Consider the following 22,985-nt stretch of genomic DNA (forward strand, 5'->3'; position numbering starts at 1 on the left):
ACACTAACTCGCCCAACATTCTGCACATATCCTTGCCTGCGTTAAGTCCCGCTCACCTATTTCCCCTATCCTCGTCGACCTGTGTTAGCTCCTAGTCTCCCATGACCTGAATTTAAAATTATTGTCCTGGTCTATAAATCCATCTATGGCCTCCCCACCCCCATCTCTGTCATATCTTCCAACACCCCCATACTCTCCACTGCTCTGACTGCAGTCTCTTGTACATCCCCTCCCCTCCTTTTACCCTACCATTGCCAATAATGCCTTCAGCTATCTATGCCCCACATTCTGGAATCTCTCCCTAAACTCCCTCATTACAGCACCACCCTCTTCTCCTATAAGGCTCTCCTTGAAACCCACCAAGCTTTTGATCAACCCTCTTTGTCTCTTCTTTGGCCCAGCTTCCGTGATCCTCGCACATCTGTGAAGCACATTGGGACATTTTTCTAAGTTCAAGTCGCTATATAAACCACAACTTGTTGGTCTGGTTTCAAATTCAGCATATTTTGATGGGATGAAAGTTTCTATCTGCCAGCTATTAGCCTGCTATGTGAAATTAATTTTTGCATTCTCAACTGAGTTTTAAATGGATGTAGCTCCACAATGCAAAACATTCAGTAATTAAGAATAGATGAGGACGTCATTAAAAAATCTCACTCATGGAGCACAAACAATGGCTGGTGTGTAAAGTGGAAAATTTGCATTAGGGGCTTCTCTTCTGATTTGGGTGAAGACATCTTATTGAGGCAGAGCAGATGGAGCTTCACTGTGCATTGTGAGCATTGTTATACTTGCTGTGGTAATGCTTCCTGATGGTTATGGGTGTGTGAAGTGGAAGAGCATTCCATTCCCCAACTCTGACATTCAACAATTCTGTGAGCACAAAATACCCCACCCATGTCCCCCAAAGAGATGCAGGCCGATCCAGACTAGATGTGACAAATGTAGAACTGTAATGCTCAAAGCCAAGAATTGCCAGTTTCAAACCCTGGTGCATGATGTTGCAATGGCAAATCCACTTAACTTCTTTAAAAGTAGGATAAAATAAAATTATCAATTAATGTGAACAGCAGTTGATAAAACAAGTCCATGATATATTGCTCGGGAAGGTGTAAGCATTACAAAGCCGTCTTGGCACTTGTTTTGATTTTTTCTTTAACCAATATTCCCCCCTTCTCCTTGTTGGAATGCAGTTTTATACTACCAGGCACCCTCCAGGATTTCACCCAATTGGCCATGATTCCAGAAGGCTTTTCAACTATGGGGAAACATAACAGCTGAGCCCAAACCTTACCTCACTTATCCTCTTCCAGCAGGATTGCAACCCTGGCTGATTTTCTTCCCTCCAGTCTACCCCACCCGGTATTGTTGAGGCCAATTGTGGTTCCCCTGCACATTGCTGACATAACTGAAATCAATTAATTAACTCAGGATTAAAACTGAGACATTCCCAATCTGTATGACTCAGCCACTCACTAGCAATTGGCCATTTAGTTTGATCCTTGTCTGCAAAGAAGAGTTGTGAAATGCTTTTTGAATCATTCTACTGACAAGGTTTTTGTGTTCTTAACTCTAGAGGTAGATGAGCTGCTGTCTTCTCTGAAACACATACAACACAGCCTGGTTGACGGTCAGAGTCAGGATGATGTGGCACTCATTTTGCAGCTGGTTCAGAACCGGGATTTCCAAAATGCTTTCAGCATTCATAATACAGTAGCAGTTCATATGAACAAGATGAGTCCACCTTATCCTGTGAACTCCAATGCACAGGAGCTATCCCAGGAGGTATGTCTACTGTTAAATTAGATTAAATAGTTGTAATGAAGCTTCCTTTTTTAAAAAAAATTATGTTTTCAATATTCTGATTGCAGCTTTTGAAGCATGTTTTGGTGATAAAATAATGATGTGATGTTAATGGGTGCTTTTTATGTCATCTGAGCAATGCGTTCCTCTGAAACACGTGCCATTACTTTCTCATGGCTCCACTTCAGTTGCATCTTGTCCAATAGTGTCTACTCTTATGCCTGCACAATGATCTCCAGTCTGCCCAAAGCTCCTTAATCCCCTCCCCTCCTATTCATCATCTACATGCTACCTCACTGTAGTGTTATTCACATATGTGAGATCATCTTCCACATGTGTGGTGATGCCGCCATCATTGATCTGAAGGCTTTTGCTGTAATATTACTACTAAGTATCCAAGTCCTGCATGAGCTGTAATTTTTTTTCAGCTCAACACTGAGACTGCAGCTATCTTGCTCAGTGCTCATTGCCATTTATTACATAGGATGTACAGCACAGAAACAGGCCATTCGGCCCAACAAGTCCATGCCAGTGTTTATGCTCCCCACAAACCAATGTGCTTCTAGCTCTGACTCCATCATCCTTCCTGGCTCCCTGTTCAGGTTGAATCCAGTGGTGCACATCCTTGGTGTTTTGTTTATGCTGGAGTTGGGCTTTAAATGCCAAATCCAGTACATTGCCAAGAACACTGCCTTACGCCCCTCCCTGACCCCCCAGTAGTACCAAAGCTTTTTTCCTATCGAGCACTTCACAGATCGATTTCTCCCCATTTGCACTCTTCCAAAACAGGAGGTAATGCAGAAATCTGTAATCTCCTCTTCCATACAAAGTCTTGCACTTCCATCACCCCGTTCTTGCTGAGTTGCTCTGACTCCCTGTACTCCAGAAAATCTGTTTCTTAGCTTCAAATCCCTCCGCAGCCTTGTTCCCCCAACTTTTTCCAACCTTGTGTCTCAACTCACACCTTCTGTTTCTCGGGCCTTGGTTTATCACAGTCCCTATCGATTTCCCCATAGGAGCCCAATCTTTTATTCATGCTTTCTCGAACTGCCTTTCATTGCCATTTTGCTGTGTTACCTTTCTCACTGCTTTCAAATGTCTCCTCAAAAACCCATCTCTTGCACCATGCCTGTAGTGTCTTCCCTCCCCCCACAAATCCTTAAATTCCTACAACATATTTACCTCTTCCTTCTTGCATTCTGAAACATTCATCTATGCAAGGAAAGTTATAAAAATGTAAGTTTTCAGTTTTCTCCATTGATAAAAGCACCATTGCCTTATCAAAGAATAAGAACACATAATGGTTGGTGAAAATTAATTTGATGCTGAATTTACTAAAATATATTTTACTTTTTATAAGTAATTATCCAAACCTGTCCTTGAGAAATGTGCAGATTATTTGATTTTTTGCAAGATTTGAATTGCAATGGGTAAGGCACAGAAGAAAGTGATGTTTATATTGACTCCAAGACTAAAGAAATATTGATGCGAGTTGTTTTTTAGATTATGTATTAGTGCAATATGGAAATTATATATTGGGCATCTCAGCACTTACATGTACCAGGGTGTTTTTGGACACTTGATAAGCAGGAAATATTTCAGGTTTTTGTCTTTTTTAATGAAAAAAATAACTGAACTATGAAACCTTAAAGAGGAAATATTTAGTATTGAGGTCAGAAAGATGCAGTACCCTGGCCAAGAAAAAGAAAAGTTGGCTTGATGATTTGAATCTCTAGAATGTGCACAGAAAAACCTCTCTAACAAATCTCTGACCTGTCAAATTTAGTGATATTTATGCCTGGCAAAAGAAAATAGGTTTAGGGATTTTTTTTTTAAACTCAAAGGGTGATAGAATTGTGGAACAGATTATCAGCAGAAGTGGTGGAAGAGAAAGCTAGTGGATGTTTTAAAGAGGACTGGATTAGCTTCTATTTTGAAAGAGACAACAGAGTTTCTAATTAGAAATCATAGAAAATTTACGGCACAGAAGGAGGCCATTCGGCCCATCGTGTCTGTGCCGGCTGAGAAACGAGCCATCCAGCCTAATCCCACTTTCCCACATTTGGTTCGTAGCCCTGTAGGTCACGGCTCTTCAGGTGCACATCCAGGTAGTTTTTAAATGAGTTGAGGGTTTCTGTCTCTATCACCCTTTCAGGCAGTGAGTTCCAGACCCCCACCACCCTCTGGGTTAAAAAACTTTTCCTCATTTCCGCTCTAATCCTTCTACCAATCACTTAAAATCTATGCCCCCCGGTTACTGACTCCTCCGCTAAGGGAAATAGGTCCTTCCTAGCCACTATCTAGGCCCCTCATAATTTTGTACCCCTCAATCAAATCACCCCTCTGTTCCAAGGAAAACAACCCCAGCCTATCTGATTTGTCATCATAGCTAAAATTCTTCAGTCCTGGCAACATCCTCGTAAATCTCCTCTGCACCCTCTCCAGTGCAATCACATTCCTCCCGCAATGTGGTGACCAGAACTGTGCGTGACACTCAAGCTGTAGCCCAACCAGTGTTTTATACAGTTCCAGCATAACCTCCCTGCTTTTATATTCTGTGCCTCAGCTAATAAAGCATTCCAGAGGAAGTTGGCTTGGAAGAGTAGGGTTCGGTGTACCAGAGATTTTCTCATACCCAAAACATTACTGTTACAATTTCCTGCAGAACATATGTTTGCAAGAATTTGGTGAAACACTTAAATATCCAAGGAAAAATATAAGTGTGGATGTTTCATCATGACAGAGCTGAATTTTATTTAGCGAATAGAATATTTACATTTTCTTTGTAGACAGTTGGATTTGTGGGAAAGTTAGACCTTGAAGCTTATTTTTGATCATGTGCTCCCATTAGCCATCGTCACGAGGCTATAATTTTGTCAGATAATTTTTGTGGGAAATTGTGGATTAGTCATGGTAAAAATGTCACAACTCTGCTGCCCATATCCTAACCCACACCAAGTCCCAATAACTAGTTACCCCCGTGCTTGCACACCCACGTTGGCTCCTGCTCCCCAACGCCTCCAATTTTAAAATTCTGATCCTCGTGTTCAGATTCTTTCATGGCCCCGCCCTTCCTATCTCTTAAACCTTCTTCAGCCCTATAACCATCCAAGACCTTTGTGTTTGTGCTGTTATGTGCAGAAATTTCAGGGCTGGGGAGGAAGCCATTGGAAGGGGTGAAATTTGGTGCCAGAAATGACCAAATACAAGCGAGTTTTCCTCTTATATCACGAAGAAATCACTCAGTCCTGTGAAGAAAATTGTAAAATCCTCTTAGAAATTTTCAGAAACTGTTTAGCAAAAAACATTGGTATTTTGGGAGAAATAGGAAAGTGAGGAGAAAGTGCGGTACAAACAATTGATTTGCTGAAGTGAAGGAACTTGATGTGATTCATACAGACACCAGCCAATCAGGAGGAACCACAGCAGGGACATATGCCCTCCGTAACTTTTTGCAAACAAAAATGTTAAAATTGCAAGATCTGTGACGCTCATGATAAAGGTCCAGCCTTTGCCATCACTGTTTAGTTTCAGCAGGTGTGCTATTTAATTTTTTTAAGTTTTTATGTATGCACATGGCACTGCTGGATGAAAGTTCGTTATTATGTAAATACACTCATAACTTACACTGCTGAATTATATAATTGCTTTCAACACAGTGCAATCAGAGCATGCTAGAGGGAATCAGAACACTGATGTAGTTATTTGTTTGGAACCTTGTGGTTTTTGTCAATTAGCCAGCCATTGCACTTTCTTTCAGCAACCCCCCTCCCCTGCAAAAAGGACAACTTTATTTCGCTGTACAATCTCGCAGGAAAAGTAGGACTTTGTACTTTATTAAATACTTTGAAGAACTTTGGGTAAAAACCTTAAACTTTGGGAAAGAAAAATCAGAAGACCACGTTCAGCAATTGATTAACTATCCTGCAGCAGTTACAATTGAACTGTTGCATAAATGGTTAGAGTATTTATACCTGAGTAATAAAAGTGCAAATATTACTGATGTTAGACTGCGCTACCATTTGAGCTTACCCTTGGCCAAGGGTTTGAAATGGACTGTGCTATTTAATGCTGCTGACATTTCTGAAAAGCATCCCTACAGTGTAATGATCTCATTTCAATCAACAGAAGTCCCGAGGAAATTCCTGGCATGTATTTCATATTTCAATGTGTCTGGGCGTAGTCCAGAGATGTTTTGGAAGTTAAAATGCATCTAATGTTGGCCTGTTGATTATGGGGTAATTCATAAGTATGTTTATGAATTGTGACATCAGTATGTCAAACTTCTCCGATCATGAAGTAACCCACTGACCTGGATAACAACCAGGCCGGGGCTCACAAATGGCAGGTAACAAATGGCTCTTAACTACCAGGTCATCACCATCTCGATCAAGAGAAAGCCCAGTCATCTCCCCTTGACCTTCAATGGTACCCCCATCACCAAGATTCCCACTATCAACATCTTTAGGGTCACATCTTTGGAAATGACATAGCTTTGAGGCGGGGGAAGCGGGTGCGGTGGCGTGGTGAGGGTATCAATTGTAATGTTCGTATGTTGGCAATTATTCGAAGCTGAACCAGACCAGCTATATCGACATTGTGGCTACAAGAGGAGGGAAGAGGCTGGGTACTCTGGTACGGGTGGCTCACTTTCTAACCCCTCAAAGCCTTGCCACCATTTATTAGGCTGAAGTCAAGGATGTGCTGGAATGCTTACTCACTTATATTGGTGCAGCTGCAACAAGACTCAAGAAGCTCAACATCATCCAGAACAGAGCGGTATTGCTTGATTGGTGTCTCTGGCACTGGACCCCTCCACACAGACACACGACTGCTGCTGTATGTCCAGTCTACAGGATGCACAGCAGAAACTCATCAACGTTACTTCAACAGCACCACCCTCCGCTGCAATCTCTACCATTGAGAAGGACAAGAGCAACTATGTCATGGGAACATCAACACCTCCAAGTTCCCCTCCAAGCCACACACCATCCTGACTTGGACCTATATCGTCATTCCTTCATCAACGCTGGGTCAGTATCCTGGAATACCTACCTAACACTATCGTGGGATCATCACCATAGGACTGCAGTGGTTCAAGGGGAAGGCTCACCACCGTTTTCTCAAGGCAACGAGGGATGGGCAATAAATGTGACTCTGCCAGTGTCACCCACATCCCGAGAACAAAAAAAAGTCTTGCACTGTCATCTATCTCATTTCGGCTCATCCTTTTTTTTTTACTTTTATCTCTCTCCGTAGCTGCTTACATCTGTAGATTTTCCCCCAGATAAGGGAACATGAGAGAACCTACTGCAAGTAAATGATTCAGAAGATCCTTTGCCTTGTAGATGACCCCAACACAAAGTTCTGTAATGATGTAAGAGAATGGTGTATCTGTTATGAAGAATCTGATCCAGCTGGCAAACTGGATTAATGAAGTGCATTGCTGATAGTTGTGACTGCTTCGCATCAAATGTCAATTTCCCCAGGTACTTAAGCCTGTAACTTCAACAACACTGCTGCATATTGTTGTTTGTTAATTTTAAATGATCAAAAGAAGATACACCCAGAACAGAATATCTCTCCGACTCCTGTCAGAAGTTTAGAAATGCCAGGTTCTTCTGCAGAACAAAGGCAATAGAGCTGCTTTTCAATCCTCTTCTTCATTTTCCATATTATATTACGGTAAACTTGAACAGTGACCAGTAGTTGACTGGTGAGCACAGTTATCATGTGTAGCCTTTTTCTTTTGCCAGATGTTCTTGTATCACTTCAGATCTTCAATTTCACAGGGATTTCCAATTATCCAGTGATCAGTATCATATTTTATAGGTGAATGCCCTCACAAAGACTTGCAGCTAGATGGGGAAAAGATCCAAATCTTAGGCAAAATTCAAACATAATCATGCAAACATGTAGAAAAAAAACATAAAGGCAGCAATGCTTTGTTGCAGCCTTCATTGAGATTGTGAACATATAGCGATTGAGTGCATATATAGTTGCTGTTCATTACTGTCCTTTTTCTTTTAAGGTGCAGAAGATTTTGACCATTAGTCACCAGAAGGATGGACAGGAACTCAGTGCTCTTCTTGCTTCACCACACTTTGAAGTATGCACTTTAGTTGTTTTTAATGGTAGCTCTTATACTGTTTTTTTTAAAAAAAATACCCGTTTAGGGTAGGTTAAGCTCAAAACAAGAAATTTCATCTGAACTATTAAATTAATTTTTTCAACTAGCATGCATATTTTTGGTTATTCTAAGCATCACCAATTTAACGACTTACTGGTTTGACAGATGGACTGTTTCAGGAATGATCAAGTTGCATATTTAATTGTCGATCTTGAGATATTTTAGAAGCCAAATACTTATGAAAAGTCTGTCTCCTGAGTAATGACCTTGTATTTTTTTTTCTTAAAATCGAGGTTTTCTTCATATTAAAAATACAACTAATTTCCATCAAGTGAATAGGAATAGAAATTGCAGACAGGAGATTTATGCTGTCAGATTTACTCAGAGAATTATTCTCTAATGATTTAACATGTGGTGCAGGAGAAACATGGCATACTAGTATCGGTATGTTGTAACTTTTCTACCATAGAAGTTAGCATTTTGTGACTTATTATTTTATTAGGAATGGGTACTGTAAAACAATGGCACTCGTCAGGTCTGTGAATTGCTGACACGTACATCTTTACTTTGGTACATAATTATGGTTTGATGTGGCCCAAAAAAATTCTGAAATGTTGGCCACAGGAATTTTGGCAATGTTTGCTTCATATAAATAGAGCATAACTACATGGAGATATTCAGGTTTGAAGTCCAAGAATTGAACATTGATTTCTCTTCAGCTTTTTTTGAAAGATTTTTTTTAATGTTTGTAAGTGGGTAATAAATTGTTTGTTTATTTTTTCAAACAAACCAGTGTGTAGGTATATTCTGCAAAGCACTATTGAGGCCACCCAGTGAGTGCATAGTTTATGTAGGCAAATGCATTTAATTGTTTGCTTTAAAATCATTAATGGAGAGATTTGATTTTTAGCTATTGATTTTTTTTTTAAATTGGAGCAACAATATACTTAATACACAACTGCAGTTGTTCCTAGTACACTTAACCAGCAGTCTGAGATGCAAGAAAAATCTCTCTATATTGTTCATGCTAAATAATATGAGGGGAGGGCATTAGGTTATAGAAGTCTGTTTATAATGCAGTACAAAGGCAAGTTTGAACTGTGATGTACTTAAGCTTGTTTGATCTCTGATTATTCCAGGCACTGCTTCTAGCCCATGATGGAGTAGCACAGCAGGAAATGCTACTAGAACCAACAACTGAAGACCACGTTAATGAGAGAGTAGCACAGTATGGAGGAGAGACTGTGAAAATTGTTCGCATTGAAAAAGCGCGTGATATCCCCCTTGTGAGTATCAAGTTCTGCTCACATTATTTACATGCACTTCAGCTTGGCATGAGACGCTACAGTAACTCTGAATATTCCCAGTTAAGTGCACCCACTTCACCTTAACCAACTGTCATAAATTAATGTACCTTACAATGTAGTGGCTACAAGTGAAGAAAGTTCAAGAAAACTAGATTTTAGCTTTAAAAAGGTACTTGGTTAAAACTGCACAACGCTACCATTTTAATAATTTCACTGTCAGGATCTATGTTGAAAAGCAAACCATTAAAGAATTAGGATTCATATCTGTGTCATTTACTTCTCTCCATTTTGATCATTTTCCCCCCAGATTTTAGTTCAGACAGTGTATGTATGAAGTAATTAGGGTTCTGGTTTGAAACGGTTACTGAGCCTCCCAATCTGAGGCAGTTGAATTAACACACATTTGGGATGCTGAATCATCCCTGGATTTGACTATCTTCACAAATGTTCATTCAGCTCCCTCAATCAGGTTCTCTAATTTCTTTATACCAGTTTATCTTAATGACGTCATCAGGACTTCTTGCTCAGACAAAAAAGTCAGAAGCAGATGCAAGAAAACAAAGTATGTATTAATCATTTAACTTTGTAGCAATTTGGAAAGCACATTCCGCTGGCAGTACTCTTCAATTTGCATTGATAGTTCTTCAAACAATCTTGGAAAAAGTGCAATAGTATTCTTTTTTAAAGTGACATTTGAAGGTGTTCCCATCATTGAAGTTTTGTCTTGGCAAATTGAGCATCATGTCTCCAGGAGGCTTTGCAGATCCCAGAATGAAAAAAGCAACAGCCATGTAAATAAGATTTCTCTCTGCTAAACATGTTTGGTGTTCTGGACCTTGTGTAGCTAACAGAATTTGATAGGATACTGCTGAGTGGTTTTGTAATTGCTGGCTGCATGAATGCTGAACTAGAGATAACAGTAACAACTGTAGCTCCAGATTTTTAACATTAAATCTTGCTTAATAAGGGATTTTATACTTTTTGAGACACATGACCACAAGACTCTTAGTCTTTTCGTTTGGAGATCTGCAAAGACCTGGTTAAAACCAGATCAGCTCGGTGATTGCTTCCAAGGAATCTACATGTCAACAAACTGGGGCTTAACTGCTAATGCAAATATTTCTATTTGCATAAACAGTCATCTTTTGAGTTCTCGATTAGTTTTGAGGAGAACTTTTTTTTAATCGTTCTGCCCCTTAGAAATGGGGATTTAGATTGATGCTGCTGATCATTTGTCCTAACATAGGCACTGACATTTCACATGAATAAATCACTTGAATGCTTGATCAGTTTTTGAAACAAGCTCCACCAAACCTTGTTTTATCAAGGTTCAGTTTAAAATGGTCGCACTGGGAATGACGTGCGTATACATTCACTTTACCGTCGCTTCCCAACTTGAAACCAACTGACTTTATTCCGAGTTACATGTTCAACTTCTTACTGAGTCATTGGGCTCGATTTTCGCACCCGTGATAGGGTGCGTTGGTGGCGGGGGGCTGCGAAAATCGGGGATTCCCGGGGCGGCCCGCATGTGGGACTCCCGCAGGCAATTAAAGCCGGCGGGGTGCCACTTAAGGTATTTATTTAGGTATTTCAGGTCGTTTAGAGACCTGATTAACATGATATTTTAGGAGGGATGGGATTTTGCAAACAACTGGGACTGTTTCCTGTACTGGGGGAAACACTCCCAGTTCAAATGGACGTGTTGCAGCCATCAGCCTGTGGCAGCTGCAAAGATCCATTTGACAAATGGTGGGGGGAGACCCTCACTCATTGCAGGAGGCCACTCTGTCACTTTGGACAAAGTTTGGCCGCCACCACCCTCCTAATAATAAAATTCACCAACTTGCACACTTACCCCGGTGTCCAGACACATGTACCTACCTTGCGGACCCCCTCAGATGTACATCTTCCGGATGGGGGCCGCCGTAGCTGCAGTCATGACCTCCTCGGAGGGTGAACAGAATTACCAGCCTCGCCGGACACGTGGAGCTCCACAACACAGTGCTGTGACACATCCACCTGCATTGTAGGAGGGAGGGCAACCGCAGAGAGAGATGCGTCGCAGAAGGCACTACCCTCGCCACAGGGTCCACAGACTGAGGCTCAGCTTCCTGGACCTCTCTGAGCAGCAGTGCACACGGAGGCTCAGAGTCACTCGACATGCAGTCGTGGATATCTGCAGCCTCCTTCATGCCGTGCTGCTCCCAGCTGGCCCAAGCACAATCTTCTTACCTGTCGCTCTCAAAGTCACCACTGCCCTTAACAACTTCTCCTCCGCATCCTTCCAGGGTGCCACCGGGGACATCTCCGACATCTCTTAGTCGTCTGCACAAAAGAGCCCTGCAAATACACCTACACCCACTCTGCAGTGACACAATGGGTGGCATCAGTTGTGGGTCTTCATTGTGATCCTCAGGAAAGGGCATTATTGCACAAACCAGACAAGATTCGCAAAGACGTGGCAGTAGTGGTGCCAATATAATATGTAATGTGAGGTGATCAGAAATTAAATAGAAGTAAAAACTATGACAAACCCTCAAACACCCTCGTGCATCCCCTTCATGCTCACGATACGTTTGCCTTGCGCTTCCTACTGAACATATGTGATGCATGCCCTGTGGCTGCAGCACAGGTAGTGGCAGGTTGAGTGAGGCTGACTGTGAAAGAGACGCATGAGAGGGTGAGTATGAGATAGAGCCATGAGATTGTATGAGGATTGGGTTGAGTGGTAGTGGCGGGATGAGTACTGGCGAGGTGAGTAAGTGCAGGTAAGATGAGGATGAGGTTTGAGTGGGTGTGACGAGTGATGTGACAGAGTAGTGTTGGCTGTGCAGAAGGAGATGTGGGGTGGGGGCGGTGCTGTGGCAGACGGAGTGTAGGGGAATGAGTAAGTGTACTCACTTTGGCTTACCTACTGAGGTCATTGCAGCGCCTCCTGCACTGTATGCAGGTGGGCGATATGTTGGTGGTGCAGGTGACCTCCTCTGCCACCTCGAGCCAGGCCTTCTTGGTGGCAGAGGCAGGCCGCTTCCTCCCGCACGCCGGGAGGAAGATCTCTGTCCTCCCCCTCCTCCTCACCCCATCCAATAAGAGCTGGAGTGAGGCATCATTAAACCTGGGAGCAGCCTTCCCCCTGGGCTGCTCCATGCTGTAATTTTTACTATTTGTTGCAGCATCAGTCAGTGGAGGACTGCCCCTTTAAATAGAGCTCCTCCAGCTGACAGACCTTACTGCGCATGCGCAGTCTGCCCGCCGCGCAGCTTCGCAGCGGGGAACCCGGAAGAACCAGTAAGTGGATCCAATCTGCCTGCGATTGCGCGCGGAGCAGCAATCGACACCCCGCCGCCATGGTAATATCGGGCCCATTGGGCACCTTGGGTTTTGGTGTTGAAATTCAGGCCTTTCAGTTATTGATTTGAATTAGACTACAGCAATGAACTTTTAATACCCTACCTTCAATACTTACCAAACTGGGTTCGAATGTTTAGCAATTTAAATTCATAATATCTTAGTAGGTACAGCAGAAGAGGAGGCCATTCGGCCCATCGTGCCTATGCCTGCTCTTTGAAAGAGCTATCCAATTCGTCCCATTCCCCTGCTCGTTCCCCATAGCCCTGTAAATGTTTTCCCTTCAAGTATTTATCCAATTCCCTTTTGAAAGTTACTGTTGAATCTGCTTCCACCACCCTTTCAGGCAGTGCATTCTAGACCATCACAACTCACTGCGTAAAAAAAAAAGTTTCTTCATGTCACCTCTGGCTCATTTGTCTATCACCTTAAATTAATGTGATTTTTTTTTTTCAACTTCATCCATAAAAATGATTTAGTTGTTTTTCACGTAGGCTGGACTTGAGAGCGATGTTGATCATTCAAACTATGCTATCTTCTAAATCTGAGAACCTTTTTTAAAAACCTACATTCTATTTTACTGCATTTTGTCCCTTTTCTGACGGCTGAATGGCTCCATGACTGCAAGCCACAATTTTGGTGCTTATTCAAGGGACCATTCTTAATTTTTGTGTTAGAACAGTGAATGTTGGCAGGCTAATAAATTTTAGTGAAACTTGATTGGTGTCCATGTATCTGCATTTGCAGCAGGGGGTCATTGGAGTGTAATCAATAACTAGAACCCTGTCAAGCTTTTCTTCTCCCTAGGTTCACAATATTGAGGCTAATTGTAGCATCCCTATCCTAATGGTGAGATCATTTAAGGCAATATAGGTCCAGTATTCAGTCACAGTCTAATACACTTGAATGACTCTGTACTAGATCTTATGGGTCATTTCCCAAAGACCTCCATGAAAGTTCCCAATTTCACGCTATCGTAATTTTTTTTCCTTCTTTCCTCTCCTTGATTCCTTGTTATGATGCTGAACCCAATTGCAGTTATCCTAGCCGATATCAGCACAGATCTGTGACTATCCTGGTTTGCATGGCATAACTACTGAGTGGGTAAACTTGCTGACCTATCGAAGGAGTGGTAACGCAATGTTATGATATGTACTTGCACCTATTACAATTTGATGTATGTTTATTCATAACACAAGATGGTGATGTTCAGTTTCAGAAGCTCATATCTCAAGTGAAAATGCCTAAAGGTTCTTTTCACAAGTAAACATTGTACCATTTTTGAGGTATTTCCCTTTTTCATGCTAAAGTAGTGACCACAGCACACATTGGAGGACTTGCAGCAGTGGGATTGATAATTTACTTCCCCTATCTCATTCTATGGAGTGCAACAGCTTGGCACAGGAGCAATAAGAAGTTTGTATGGAGACGACTGGTTTTGCAGAGTGGGAAGAGGAGCATAGGATGGGTAAAATAAATCCAGTGCTGTCATTTATGTGCAGTCACTATTGCTGATATTGTGCAATTTTGAATCTGATTGCATTCAGAAATGAGGGCAGTCCTGAAATAAAATATTTGAACACACCCTTATAAATCAAGACTTGACTTGCTCTGCTTTGTTTAATATATTCCACCAGTACAGTTTATTTGGAAGGAGCTAACAAATTGTGTCATTGAGTTTTGACTGAGAGTTTTTTTATTTGTGTGTATTTTAAAAAGGGTGAAACAGTAGAAAAGGATTTAGAACCAATAGCTTGTTGGTTGTAAAACATAACTTGATCATCTAATGCCACAGAACATGAATTGTAATTACACGTAAGGAGCATCCAGTCGCTCCCCAGAGACCAGATGCAGGATTGCCAAGTTCAAAGACAAGACAGGGATAAGATAGGTGGTGGAACTATGGCTTAAATTACATTTTCTTTCTGCTGACGAAATTTATTTGAAACCTTATACATCGTAAATTGAGTATTTATAATCTGAACTTTGTGTCCAGTTTACATTTCAGACATGAATGAGTAAGTACTAAGTTGGAGTGTCTTAATCAACTTTCCATTGAGCTCCCGCCTAATATCTCCTCCTTTTGGCTTGATGTCAAATGTTGTTGTTACATTCCTGTGAAGAGCCTTGGGACGTTTTCCTACGTTAATGTCGCGATACAAATGCAAGTTGTTGTTGAATTTGCCACGGTATTCTAATCAGTAGTTATCTTTCTCTTCAGTAGACATCTGTTGAGTAGCATTGGAGAGTGTTGGTGTCCTAGAGAGAAGTGCAACTGATTTGCTGCTGAAAGTGATCAATAAATGTAGCTGCAAAGTATCATTAAAGCTGTTACTGATATTTGATACTGTAGTTAGCCATACCCAAAGTATGTCCATGGCCTCTGTCGTCCAATAGAACAAAAACTAAACATTAACCTCAACCTTCAACTCAAGCTATACGGCCGACATATTTATGTGGTAAATGTCCTCGATTAGTTTTGCAGTTATTGGAATATGTACATTTTTAAGTGCATACTTAACTTAATAATTTATACCCTTTCCATGTATATACAGGGTTTATACAGCTACAGTATAACCTTCCAAATTATATTATAGAGTGTTGCAGCACAAAAATCCGGCCGTGCAGCCCATTCTCTGGTTGTGAATATGTATTTTTCAAAAAAGCTGAGCGTTCTCTTTGTGAATTTCTGTTAAAAAAAAACACTTCAAAATAGTTGTCAGAAGAACTCTTAGATTGAATGCTGCATCTGGATAAAATGCTAAAAACTGATTATTCAAATATTTTTACATTAGAAACAAAACTAGTTTGACAGCATTTATATTCAGGACTACCTGTGCAATGAGACTTAGTTCACAGTATCTAATTCTTTATGCCATTGATAATTACATAGAATTCACAGCACAGAAACAGACCATTCGGCGCAACTGGTCTGTTTTAATCTCATTGCAGCAAGAATTTATGAGACAACTTAATTGTAATTCCTTTTGTAAATAAATTAAGTTCAATTAAATCAAATCACAACTCAATTACTCAGTATAAGTCCTTTAAAATCTTGTGCTCGCCCATTTGTTATGGTGCTCTCAGAATTCCAAAGTTTGAAGCATTTTTTGAGTCCTACAGAAACTGTTCCACTATTGTTTGTTTCTTAAGACGTGTCAGTTAGGCAACAAAAGGCCTGAACAAGCTCACTTGATCACCTTCTTGTAAAAGCCATTGTCAGCATTACAAGTCTGTAATTCTCCATTCAGGCCTTTTCAACAGTTCTGATTCCATGTGCACATGCAAAGGATTTTTATCTCGTACTTACAAGTACTTGCTTTGTTGCAAAGTAATCAAGTTTCCAGAGTTTAAGATTTTGGTACTGTTGCTGAAACTCTATCATATTGGTGATCCTTGTTTTGTTTGCAATGTCAAACATCTTTGCAGCACTTGGGAGATTCCAAGCTCAGATTTTAACTTAGGAGGAAGTGATTTTTAGTAACTTACATGCAAGGTGCTGAGTTGGGGAGGGGCACTACAAATTCTTTAAAATTGAAGTTCAGACTGTTGCTGCAACATTTTGAAGTTGGTGCTTATTGTTCGTTTCCTTTGTTGATGTTAAATGTTTCGTTTCAAATGTTGGAGAGCAATGGCAGTCCAAGCAAGTTGTCCGAGTTAAGATGGCAAACACTTGACTTCAGTGAAGGAGACCAACATTTGATAGTTTTCATCTCTAGTTTTTCTGAAATATCGGTACACATTTACTTGACCCAAACATTTTTTTCATGGACTATGTATTTATTAAATTCAACTTTCTAGGATTTCCACTTTCCTGTTAAGGTGCTTAGATTTTGATGTTGAAGTACTAGAAATTGGGATATGTCAGTTTACATTTCCATCGCCCGTAGTACAGTGATTGTACCAATGGACTTGGTCCTGTTTGCCCTAATCCAGTGTATCCTGAGACTGAGTGAAGTCGATGGGAAACAACTACTTAAACAGCATCTTACATAAGGGTGCATCAAGAAACCTACTTAAACAGCATCTTCCATAAGGGTGCATCAAGAAACAATACTCTTTCAACATTTGGCATGAGATGAGTTTTAGTCCATGTTACTCACTTATTAAAAATGTTGTAAACTTTTGCCTTTTTGTACTTTGTATCTTCCATCTGAAAAGATGGCACTGGTTGCTTTTTGCCATAACCTCAATCACTACTGCTCCTAACGAGCCAATGGAAAGAATTAGATGCCACTTCTCCCTTTTGCTCTCCTTGCCTCTCACCTGATAAGTTTTCATTTCAGTGCAGCATTTCAACTCCATCTAGTGGCCTTCCTGAAAAGTTTCACATTTCTGATAAGTATCATATATCCAGATACTTTTTTAGTTCCTTTCCCCCCCCCCCCCCCCCACCCATCCTGCTTCCTGCCCTGCAGGTGCTGTCTCAAACTAGGATTCAGTTCCTCTGGCACTGAGATTCTTCTAGTTGTTTGTTCAAATGGTCGTTCATAATGTGTGAACCTGGTTAATGAGTGTTAGGCTATTGGTGCACATGGATATTACAGCCAAGTAGTTGGGTAAAGGGCATCATAGCTGAGCGCGTTCCTGTCATCACTTGATGTTCACACCTGTCCTTTACAACTGAGGATCACTGGTGACAAAGAGCAGTATTTTTAGCTGATTTTTCCACCACCCCCCCCCCCCCTCCCCAACACAGGGGCAGTGAGCCATTTGTAGTGCCTCTATTGCTGTCTTCACTAGGATCAGCTGATTCATCAACAATCTAGGCATTCAACCTATCTGTATGGTTCACCTTAAACCTAAATAACTCGAGTTCCTTTGTATTCCTGTACAGGGAGCAACGGTACGCAATGATGTGGAATCTGTCATTATCAGTCGTATAGTGAAGGGTGGTGCTGCAGAGAAGAGTGGTGTATTGCATGAAGGAGATGAAGTCCTTGAAATAAATGGGATTGAAATTCGTGGAAAAGATGTCAATGAGGTTTTTGATTTGCTGGTATGTGACTTGTTTTTGTACTTTTAAAGTGGTTTTTCCTTTCTGATTTTGATGATTTGATCTTTGTGAAGTATTCGTGTGGTTTTCATGTTTCCAGTAGTCTTTGAATTAAATTGACTGATGTTTAAATAAGGTCAGACCAACATTTTTTTTATTTGTTATGCACGCAGGCCGATATGCATGGTACACTAACATTTGTGCTGATTCCCAGTCAGCAAACTAAGAATCCTCCTGCCAAAGAGATGGTGGTAAGTAAGCTATATGTAAAACATCTATTTAAAAGGTACACATGACTGATTTGAGTTATGACTATTGTTTGACTACATCTTGTTGATTTAGCGGATTGCTTTCAATTTTAATAACGGTAGTCTTACTAGATCAGTCCAGTCTATCAACTTTTTAAATGGTTGAACCGAATGAACACTGAATATGTGTTCATTGTGCGTGTAAGGTGAAATGCTTTTCTTCCAACTTGGGGGTAAAAAAGTTCAGGTTTACTGAGATTGTTGTGTAATCACAACTAGTTATCAGAATGAGGGTTGAAACCTCTCTTTTAAAGAAAAATGAGAGAATGCTTGTCTTTCTCCATAGCTAATAGCCCACTAGTAAAGTCTTAACATTTCAAAACTGTGTGTGTTTCCTCAATTTGGTTTGAGATATCAGAAGTAGAATTGATGGATTAGACTCAAATGTATTCCAGTATCCAGTACGTTAGAATTGTAAATATTGTCTGTGGCAAATGTGCTTACAGTGAGCTGATAAACAGAAGAGTCCTGGTGTCAAACTTTGTGGACCAGACTGTGATCTATTCACGCAGTCTCCTATTTGGAAGAAAATGAGTGCTGCTTGAATATCAGAGGGGCGAGAATGGTAGATTGTACACTGTCTCAAAGGTTCAGTAAGCTATGCCACAACGTGGTCATACTCCAGTTCACGCTGATGTTTTGTCATGTGGTGTACTTTCAAACCCTGTGAAAAGGTGCTGGGTGGAGGCCAAGAGCTTTCTCCTTGAAAGGAAAAAAATTTGTAGGAACTTTCATGAAAGCAAGTTGTGGATCTCTGCCTCTCAGCTCTGGGTGCATTGTGATACTGGGAGACTAGATGAGGAGCAGAGATTACTTAATTTAAAAATGAAAAAGGAGGAAATTTTGCTGAACGTTAACTGCCTATTTCTTCAGGTACACGTGAAAGCCCATTTTGATTACGACCCCTCAGATGACCCTTATATTCCCTGTCGTGAGCTGGGGCTATCTTTCCAAAAAGGAGACATACTTCATGTAATAAGCCAAGAAGACCCCAACTGGTGGCAGGCTTACAGAGATGGAGATGAAGACAATCAACCTTTAGCTGGGCTTGTTCCAGGTAGGACATTAGTATATTGTTACTCACTCTCCTATTTTTGTTATAATGCACTTTTTCGTATCTCAGTTGTGAAGAGGGAATCTTGCCATCAATACCTGATTTAAAAATAATCTGCCCAAAATTATTAACTTTCTTGTTTCTGCATTCTTCCCCCACCCATATTTTTGTTTAAATGGTGGTTTGTGAAAATGTAAATGAAAGAAGTGGCTTTTATACTTAAAGCAATCTGAGATCAACATCCCAAGTTGCTTCTGATTTTGAGAGCTGATTTACACTTTTCCAAAACCCAACCTAACTTCCTTGGCTTCAAATTGGTTTGAAGCCTGCTGATATTATTGTGCCATAGCATACGCATAATAATGTCATGATTGTAATATAGCTTCAAAATAAATTTCATTCACTAAAAAAATAAATTTCTGCTGTTCTCGCCATGAAGAATGCATGCGTGCGTGACCATTTGTAAAGCTTGCCAACAATGAAGAACATTTCATACGTTATTCCCAGTAGGGACATCAAACTGAAAATTTAATGAAAAGTAATAAAACCATCTTATTTCCCTTGCTGACAAAGTTCAAGGCATATCCTCAGTCAACTGAGTACTTCTGAACCTAAACTGCAGGACACCACATTAACACTGCAGTCTGGGATCTGCAGTTCAGGGTTTCAGTTTAAGTAGCTTTGGTGCCATCCAATCTGACATCGTTTGTGTCACTCCTTGTTTACACACCAACCACTTCGCCATGACACCAAATTTGATGTATAAGTGCACCCTTTGAGTTGTTGAAACTTGACAGGATGAAGAAATTCCATTATGTTGACTTCATTTCCCCTTCCTCACTCATCCTTTCCAAAAATATAAAATCCTGATTTTTGACATCTTTTGTAGGAAATAACTGAAGGTATATGAGTCTTTAAGTATCTCCATGGGTTGAATGAATGAATTTTTCCAGTAACTTACAATTAAAAAAAATTAATTTCATTTTACAGCTACATTACAATCATGTATCTTATTCTTTGCAATAACCATTTTCCTTTGCATATCATCAGGGAAAAGCTTCCAGCAACAAAGAGAAGCCATGAAACAAACCATTGAGGAAGACAAGGAGCCAGAGAAATCAGGTTAGGAAAAGTATAAATTCAAAGACATGTAAATTAAGACTTTTAAGAATGTGAATAATTTAAATACAAATTGAGAATATTATCGAATCATGATTAAAAAATATATTGGTGTTGCATTGTTGCCCGTAAAATAAGTCTATCTATGAATGTATTTAAGATGTAACTGAAGTAATTCCGAGCTGTAGAGGGCTGCACTTTCATAGTGAAAATCTAGATTCAGACTCCAGCTGTGACTTGCGCTTGAAAGCGACAGCTTTGTACAATGTGTATTCATTTGACTGATTGCCAGCTCAGCCACTGGATGGCGTCCACATCCTCGAGGCGATAGTAGGGCTCAACCGTAGTCAAAGTGATGTGATATTGATATCCATGGAACAACCTGTGGCACAGACCAACCCCTCTTCATGACCGAATGAAAATAGGTCAGAATCTCCAGCTGCATTCAAAACAGAGAATATTTAATAGTTAGAAGAATTTTTGTGATTTAGCTTGAAGTTCATCAAGGTAATATTTCCATGATCCAGAGCAATGCCAGAAACAGGATAACAGACTTTCTTGCATGTGTTTGATAATTGACTTGTATCTTTCTTCGTTTTAGGCTATACTTGGGAGTTGAATACTCCAACACGACTCCCAATTATTTAGCCATTGATCAATTGACTCTTCTAAGTTTTTCACAATGAAACTGTTAGTCCTTTAGAAATTACTCAAGATCTGCTGCCCATTATGCAGCAAATGAATTTGACTGTACAATAATCAGCAGTTTTGATAAATTAATCTAACTTCTAAATATTTACCATCTACATGGTTAGCAGAATTTTGCAGTGTAATATATTATGTATGTAAGAAACTTAACTGTTCTTAAGTGATTAGAAATTATTGTTGTACCTTGTATTTTTTTTTAAAGTTGACTTGTGCACCTGGACTACTTATTGGGTAGATAACAATGAGTCATTCAGAACATTTCCCAAGCCCCAAAAACAAAGCTTGTTAAAATGATCTTAAATACAGTCTTGAAGTGGGTGTTGTGTTAATGTAGTTAAATGTACTTGTTTTCATAAGAATCAGTTGTGCAGTTAAGCATTGAATTCCAAGGTGGCAGTCTGTATCAAGAGAGTTATATTGCAATGATAGGGACTTTGTTTCACTGCATTTTGGGAAATATTACCCTAATTGGTATGTCTCTATATAGCATAATATAATATCCTAATTATCGTACAAGACTTAGTATCCCAATTTAGTCATAAAATAGTTAAATTATTGGTCTGAAATGTAGCTTCAGTTATAAAGATAAAAGCTCAACCCTTAAACATATGAAGACGACGTGGTAGATTCAAATACCAACAAAGAATGGGTTAACAAAAGTGTAATCTGTACAGCAAGGGAATCCTGAACTTGTGTATATAAAACCACTGCAGTCATAGCAACAACAGGAAAAACCACTGGAAGTCCTGGTATCCTGCTTATGATCCTGAAATTAATCCCTAAAGAATCAAAAATATTATCACAAGATGTGATGCAGTTTCCCCCAAGGTGAGACTCTCACTGAACATAATGAAAGTGCTGTTCTGAGTCTAACCTTGCCTTCTCTTAACTGTGACTGTGGTATTCCATCTGCTTGAAACTTGGCCTTGAAATTTACTTCAAATTTCCACACTTGGTGTAAAATATCATTAGCCTTAACATTTTTCTACCTTAGGTAAACTTTGGTGTGCTAAGAAAAATAAAAAGAAGCGGAAGAAGGTGTTATACAACGCAAATCGAAATGATGGTATGCATAAATAAAATGTTCAGTTTTGATGTAAGGAGTTTGATTTAGTGAACTATAACCACCATGTGCTGTAATTTTTGCTAAATAATTAATCATTTTATGACTGACGCTGGATAATTTTGCATCTGAAAAATGTACTCAAGATGTGTCAAACAAATACATGCCAACAGTCAACAGGTCACACGACAGTCAGCATTCTGGGAAGCCTGCTCAGTATCCCAATGCTTGCTGATTAAAAACCAGTGGAAACCATTCACCTCCCCCTTCAGTCCTGCTCCTACCTATTTACAGCTGCTGATAGACCAGATCAGGGCCCTTTTTCCTCAACCCAACTCCTCACGTTAATGATTTTGATTCTGGCCTCGCTGTAATGTAGGCAGGAATTCTCACCTTCAGTTATACCAAGGCCAGAACCACTCCCATTAGTGCTAGGGGGAGGAAGGGCTCAGTACGGTTTGTCAGCAGCTGGACTCGGGTAGGAAAGGGCCAATAGATAAGAATGATGGGGGGGAAATGGATGGCAAAGGGGAGACAGAAGGGAGAAAGGGTTAGCAATAATGAAAAATAGGGAAGAAGCAATGAATGGAAGAAGGAAAAGAGTTAGAAGCTGAGGTGGGTAAGGAAGGAAGTAAGGAGACTGCCAGCATTAACCAGAATGCATTTTTTAATGTAAAAATTCAAAATATTCCAGGGAGCATACCCCTGAACCTCTTCTTCTCCATCAGGTTTTCATGTACTTTTTTTTCCTTCCATTACAAGTGAAAGAATGTTGTGTGTGCATATAGTTTAGGTTACAAAGCCCATGTAACTATTTGTTTTCATTTGCAATGTGTTTATAGTCAAAGTAGTTCTTAACTTACCAGCTTTTTGGAGACTGTCAACTATTTTGACGCTGTTGATCAGCTTTTGCTAATTTCCTAGGTTGGCCTGTATGCAAATAGCCTACCATGCAGAATTGCCAGTAATTTAAAAGTGTGGTACAGTGTAATGAATAGCATAGACTGTGTCCTTTCCGTCTGGGATATAAATTTGAAAAGAGTCCCAAATGAGAGGTGCTTGGACTAAACTCAGCAGAATTCTGAATTATGTTCAGTCCACAGAACTAAACTGCTCATAATTTGACCCAAGTTAACACTCCAGGAG

The 22,985-nt window shown here is 40.2% G+C and overlaps 1 protein-coding gene across 2 annotated transcripts in view; it reads left to right on the plus strand.

The window, feature by feature from the left end:
• pals1a (protein associated with LIN7 1, MAGUK p55 family member a) overlaps positions 1-22,985 on the plus strand; it is a 92,623-nt gene that overhangs the window by 53,749 nt on the left and 15,889 nt on the right. For both annotated transcript variants that reach the window (XM_067991343.1, XM_067991342.1), the window contains 8 exons: positions 1,577-1,785; positions 7,835-7,912; positions 9,073-9,219; positions 17,429-17,590; positions 17,761-17,838; positions 18,769-18,952; positions 20,000-20,071; positions 21,771-21,842. In XM_067991343.1, coding sequence (XP_067847444.1) covers positions 1,577-1,785; positions 7,835-7,912; positions 9,073-9,219; positions 17,429-17,590; positions 17,761-17,838; positions 18,769-18,952; positions 20,000-20,071; positions 21,771-21,842 — 1,002 coding nt within the window. The remainder of the gene's footprint in view (positions 1-1,576; positions 1,786-7,834; positions 7,913-9,072; positions 9,220-17,428; positions 17,591-17,760; positions 17,839-18,768; positions 18,953-19,999; positions 20,072-21,770; positions 21,843-22,985) is intronic.

The sequence above is a fragment of the Heptranchias perlo genome, chromosome 10 (assembly GCF_035084215.1).
Source record: "Heptranchias perlo isolate sHepPer1 chromosome 10, sHepPer1.hap1, whole genome shotgun sequence".
Classification (NCBI taxonomy): domain Eukaryota; kingdom Metazoa; phylum Chordata; class Chondrichthyes; order Hexanchiformes; family Hexanchidae; genus Heptranchias; species Heptranchias perlo.